We start from the raw sequence: 6,432 nt of genomic DNA on the forward strand, positions 1-6,432 counted from the left end.
AGTACTATTAATATTATTATTAATAGCTAATTAGATAAAATCTGTAAAGAAATAGCCGAAATTTAATATAATTCCGCTTTTTAGCTACCTTCGGTCCTATCTCTCCCTATATACTTTATAGAAAATTAATAATTAAAAGTAGTAAGCCCTAAGAAAGAGACTAATAGGTGTTTATACCTATTAATTTACTAATTTAATAGGTCTACTCTATAAGTATATAATCTATCAGTTATTTAAGGTTAATTAGCTAATAGGACTTAATAAAATTAATCCTTTTTTTAGGTTACTCAACTATCTATAGCTAAATATCTCTTTAGTTCTACTATCTTAGATCTCTTTATAGCTAAAAAAAAGAGGAAAATTAGAGAAAAAGATCAAAGGAAATTATAGAAATATTAGAGAGAAAGGGGCCTAAGGCCCCTAGTAAGTACTTAGGGTATAGAGAAATAGGGTATACTATTAGAAGTTACCCTTTATAGAAAATTTGATTTATTCCTATATTTATAATTTAATATCGGACGTTAAATAGTATATGATTTTCTTCTAAGGATTTCTAATATCTCTAAATTATATAAGAGGGTAGCTTATATAATATAGTATAGTAGGTAAAATCCGTAGTATATAGATCAAAACCCTCTAATAGGCTTACTAAAGCCTAGTTAAAAGCCACTAGGACTAATAGACTATAGACTAGGAGATATAGTATATAGTCTTTAAAGCCTATATAGAGAAGTGGGATATATCAAGTCCTAGCTAGATGCTTAATATAGCTAAGAAAGTAGATAAAACTATAAAATAGATAATAGATATAGTAGTAGTAATATCTATAGATACTATCCCTATATAGAGAATCTACCCCAGATACTTATATCCTATATATATACCTACGCTTAGACTGCGGCATATCCTCTCCGCTGGATATCAGGTTCAATACCATATCCGCAAATTGAGGATATCCATGGATATCCGCGAGGATATGAGGATATTTTGCGGATATCCGCACTAGCATAACTCTCGCCTGATTATCTACTTAGGGGTAGTCATGTGCCTCTTATCCAGCTGATTAATTTATTTTTCAGAACAAAAGATACACAGGTTTGGTCCTGACCATACTACTAGCCTTATTTATCCTAATTCCTCATGAAATATTAAGAAATACATTTGTATTAAGCAACTTATATTCATTTTATTATTACTTATAGCAGCAATTTGATTTTTGAAGTAGATTGGGGGATATACATGATTTTTTGTAATTCCACTTTACTTTACCATGGAAATATATATTTACTCAAGGCAGTAGTGTAGGATCTTTTAGCTAAACGATGTACATATGACTAAACTCACCATTTCTTGGTCAAATTTAACTAGCCTAGCTTTAAATTAGTTTCCTAAGCCTATCTTTTAAGTATATTAAGTTTTTAAATATATCCTTCTAAGAAATACCGGTCGGAAGCTCTAATGTTGTGGACAGCGGACTTAGTGAGTATGATAGTAAGGTCGAGGATATCCAAGGATATCCATGCGGATATCCGCGATATATCCTCAATTATCCTCAATTATCCTCACTGGTGATTAGTAATAGCCAATCATCGTCATTAAAAGTAAGAGATATGTCGAAAACGCACCCCGCAACTTACGAGTTGCAGCTTATTGCCATAACCCTGATATTTTCAGCTCGTCCTATATGTACGTTTCTCCCTTTCTTTCTCTTGTATAGTGATCAAGTACAATATGTCTTACTCACAGGCATCTCAGTCCCAATTTTCCTTCTGCGCCGATTCAGATCTAGGTCTGAATACCGACCTCCTTAATTCAGATGATATCTCTGAGCTCATTGGCAGTCAGGCTTCATTGACATCCACGTCCCGAATTTCATTTCCGATTGCGCCCCTCTCGCTTACGCGTGTTGGCCTCCCTCTTCAACAGTACTGGGTCCTCTATTCCTCCGAGCCTGGTAGCGAGATGGATGGATCTCGTAAGCGCTTTATAACGTGGTGGCTAAATACAGAGTCTGGATCAGCGCCCGAAATACAAGACTCGATCCGTTGGGATGGGAAAAAGACATCAAGTGTCTGGGATAATTTCAATCAGGTTGCACATGAGAAGACTGGCAAGCCAAAGGTTATGTGTACATCATGTCTCTGTACCCTTTGTTCATCCAAGCTATCGCCGTGCTGGGTCATCGCCAATGAATGCACATATTAAGGCAGGCACTTGTACTCGGAAGCCAGTTACCCAGAGGATCGATCAGCTACTCAAACATATGGTATATTTCTCTTTCATCAAGACCCCTAATATCTCTCTTGCTAATCTTAATAACTATCCCAAAGCCAACTATCCCTAGACACCAACCCTTCTCCCAGGAGCGTCTGGTGAAAGCGATACTAGACTTCATTTCTACAGCTCACCTACCCTTCCGAATCGTTGAACACACCCAATTCAAAGATCTAGTAGAGATTATTCAACAAGCCCACAGCAAGATCGATATACCATCCGCGCGAAGCATACGACGTTATCTTGATTCTGCAGTCAGAAGTGACCAGAAGGGGGTTCTGAAAAGGCTTCCAGATGGGAGTCGCCTCTCACTAGCGCTTGATTGCTGGACATCGCCATTTCAGCAAGCTTTCATGGCCATCACAGGTTACTTCCTTGATCAGGACTGGAATTACTGTGAAGTTCTTCTTGGGTTTGAGCATCTTCATGGATCTCATACTGGTGAAAATCCGAGCAAGACCGTAATCCAGCTTCTAACTGATCATGGAATCACTGATCGTGTGTTATCTGTGACAACAGATAATGCAACGAATAACAATACCTTGATGATGAACATCCAAGAGACTATCCAGTCGCAAAGCCAATCAGATACCTTGATTTTCCGAGTTCCATGTATTGCGCATGTGATTCAATTAAGCTTGAATGAGCTTCTTGGGAAGCTAAAGGTGACACCACCTAACAAAGAGATTGAACTAGAGTGGTCTGATGAGCGGACCCATTCATTTCAGACCAAAAGATCTAGCTCAACTCGGCAAATTGCAGATACCTTAAAGAAGGCAAGTTCTATCTCCCTAAGGCTTGTAGTTTATTCTGATAAAAGAGTTTTAGATCCGAGGTCTTGCGGTCTTCATCAATGCAAGCCCACAACGCCGGGAGGCATTTATGGCTCTACAAACTAAGGAGCCTCGTTTAGTTCCTGTTCAAGATGTCCAAACCCGATGGAACTCGACCTTTATCATGCTGAATCGGGCCAAAAGGCTACAACCATTCTATGATCAGTATTGTATAGACCATCAGTATCTTCACTTCAAACTTGATCAAGAAGAGTGGCGACAGATTGAATACCTTCTTCTTCTCACAAAGCCTTTCTTCGACTTCACAAATATGTTGTCTAAGACTAAGGATGTTACTACACATAACATCTATAGTATTTACAACAAGCTTTTCTCTCATCTTGATGAAGCTGAGAGTAAGTTGAAGAATAAAGGTGTTGTCTGGAAGAAGCACATGCTCGAAGCTCTTCAGACTGCTAAACGGAAGCTCTCAAAGTACTACACTGCGACCGATTATGAATCATATGGTGATGTCTATGCACTCGCGACAATCCTTTGCCCATCAAAAAAACTTCGATATTTTGCATCATCAGACTGGCAAGGTGAAATTAACTATGTTGATCACTATCATGGAGTTCTTAAGCGAGAGTTTGATCGATATAAAGAGACACTTCACCATGATTCAAACAATACAGTCTTACAAGATACCACTAAAGAGGCCCTGGATGATGATTATGGTGATCTTGATGCTGCTTGTGCTTCTCAGAGCCAGCCACAGCATAGGCTCTCAAAGCCCGAAGATGATGAGATTGCGAGGTATCTTGCCCGCGGGATCGAGGGTCAGAAGCCTAGAGCATTCTGGAAAGACCATGAGCATGAGTTTCCTATTCTTGCGAGGATAGCACGGGATAATCTCTCAATCCCAGCTAGTGGCGCAGGCGTTGAGCGATTATTTAATTGCGCTCGCGATATGTGCCACTATCGTCGCGGGCAATTGAAACCAAGTACCATCCGAGGACTGATGCTTCATCAATTCGCCACTAACTTTGACGTTGAGCAGAAGGAGATAGAGGTTATCAAGGAGTATCTATCCATTGGAGAAGCTGCGTTGTTAGATCAAGCTTGGAAACCAATGCCCCAGCTTGAAACACTTGAGCCAATTAGTGATAACGAAGAGGAGGATCAAGAGCCTAGCATAGAGGATACACAACAGATAGAGAGCTGCGATGATGATTTGGGTAGTGGGAAGAATAATGATCAAAGTAAGCAACTGCAGCGCAAACGATCAAAGAAACGATCATCCGAATGTTTTGATGACGATGACGATGACCTTCCAGAAATGCCAATAGATGAGGGCATGCAGGGACGGTCGGGGCGAATTCGGAAGCAACCTAGGTTACCTGATGGATTTCAGATTGATTTAAGGTAGTTAGTATTAAGTATTGATTAGAAATGACAGAATCATGTTTACCAGATTGAAATCTTTAAAATGATGATTACACGAAGATTACTTCAAAAATACACAAGAAACCGCATAATTTATACACGCTCAAAAAAGTCACGAGGCTAGGCGTGTTTGGCTGGTTTGATATCCATTGGATATCCTCAAATATCCAGAGGATATTAGGTGGTATACCATATCCGCAAAATTGAGGATTGCGGATATTACGTGACATACCATATCCGCAATTTGCGGAGAGGATATGCGGATGTCCGTGGATATTGAGGATGTTGCCGCAGTCTAAGTTTTTAGCTACTAATCAATGAAATTTCGACTTTCTATCTTTATCTAGATAGTATATTTAAAAGTTTGAAGTTTAATAGTCTAAATTACTAGTAGGAGGGGTAGTAGTAGTAGTAGGACTATAGGGAGTATAGTAGCTGAATAGATAATATAGAATCAGATAGATCAATACCATTATAACTATCACTATAAAGTAATAATTAAGATATATAGGGTATATATAAGGGGTAGGTAAAAGAGAAGAATAAGAGAATAATAAGAGAAGAGAGTAAAAGGGGTAGATTATACTAAGTGGGGCTAGTATTTACTAAGAAAATTTTCCTAAGTCGAATAATTCGAACCTTTCATCCGAACTTTTATACTATTTCTAGCTATTCTATTAATTGAATAAAGAATATAGATAATAGGGGGTCTAATTCATTAGATTCTACTTTAAAATAATTCAAAAACGCACTTTTAGGGTAAATTTAGTACTAAAGATGGTATGACTAGAAATATAGTAAGGGTATATATATATAAAATATATATCTTTATACCTAAGTAGGGTTATTAACTACTACTCTATAATATACCCTATACCCTACCTTTATCTATTAAAAATAGCTATTATACTAATAAAGATATATATTTTCTATCTATAAATAGGGATATTTCATAAAAATATAATAGAGAAGATAGATAATAGGGTAGGTAGTATGTATTTTGACGAAAACAGGGGTAATTAACATAATTAATTTCGGATAAGTCATTAGATTATGCAAGAAAAATCAGGCAGAAACTAGCAAAATCAGGCCCCTACGGACTTTTTTAGGCCCGTGGGTATGCCTATTATAGATATGGATAAGGGGTCTCTGTCTATGGATAGGCCTGTGATAAAGCCTACCTTAATAATCTATAAGCTAGAGTATACTTCGATAGAGATATGGATAATAGAGGATACTACTAATAGAGTAAGAGCTATAGCTATCTAGTAGAGCTAAGAGCCCTAGAGATAGTTAATATAGATTATCTTAAGCTATTTAGTATATTAAGGGTACTCTTATTTAAAGACAAAGTAGTTAATTTTAGCCTTAGCTTCTTTCACTATAGTTTTATTATATCTAATATATATAGTATACTTTATAGCTATATAGTTATAGATATATATATATATATTCCTTAGAGTTATAAAATCTAGTATAGTATATATAGTAGATCTCTCTTCTATAGTTATAGATAATATAACTATATAATTAGTACTAGAAATACTACTATAGCTAATAGCTATTACTAAGAAACTAGTAGTTATAATCCTACCTCTATAGCGCTTAATTAAGAAGAATAGCTTAATCTACTATATCTAGATTACTAAATTTGATTACTAGCTTAATAGTAATAATAGCGCTAGTAGTTATTAATCACTTCTAAAGATCTTATATATTTCTAGCTAATATATACAATACTAGTAGTTAAGAGGATATAATAGATATTATATATACTATTATAGTAGAGAAGTATATTACTACTAGATAGTATAAAGCTAGTAGATATCCTAATTAGGGTGATCTTAGCTTTATTATAGATGATATAGATAGCCTAAATAGCCTAATAGACTATTTTCTATACTTTCTAATATAGTAGATTAACTGGAGAGTATTCTAT

General features: G+C 36.2%; 1 protein-coding gene across 1 annotated transcript; it reads left to right on the top strand.

Annotated features, from left to right (window-relative positions):
- Nucleotides 1-1,731: 1,731 nt before the first annotated feature.
- On the top strand, nucleotides 1,732-4,476 carry N7520_000342 (uncharacterized protein; the record flags this gene model as incomplete). The annotated part of the gene is made up of 3 exons (XM_057134277.1): nucleotides 1,732-2,121; nucleotides 2,331-3,050; nucleotides 3,103-4,476. 3 exons carry the CDS (start codon nucleotides 1,732-1,734, stop codon nucleotides 4,474-4,476), a joined length of 2,484 nt encoding a protein of 827 aa, XP_057000213.1.
- Between the last annotated feature and the right edge of the window lie 1,956 nt (nucleotides 4,477-6,432).

The sequence above is a fragment of the Penicillium odoratum genome (genome assembly GCF_028828045.1).
Source record: "Penicillium odoratum strain IBT 22623 chromosome Unknown utg000001l_segment0_segment0, whole genome shotgun sequence".
In the NCBI taxonomy this organism is placed as follows: Eukaryota; Fungi; Ascomycota; class Eurotiomycetes; order Eurotiales; family Aspergillaceae; genus Penicillium; species Penicillium odoratum.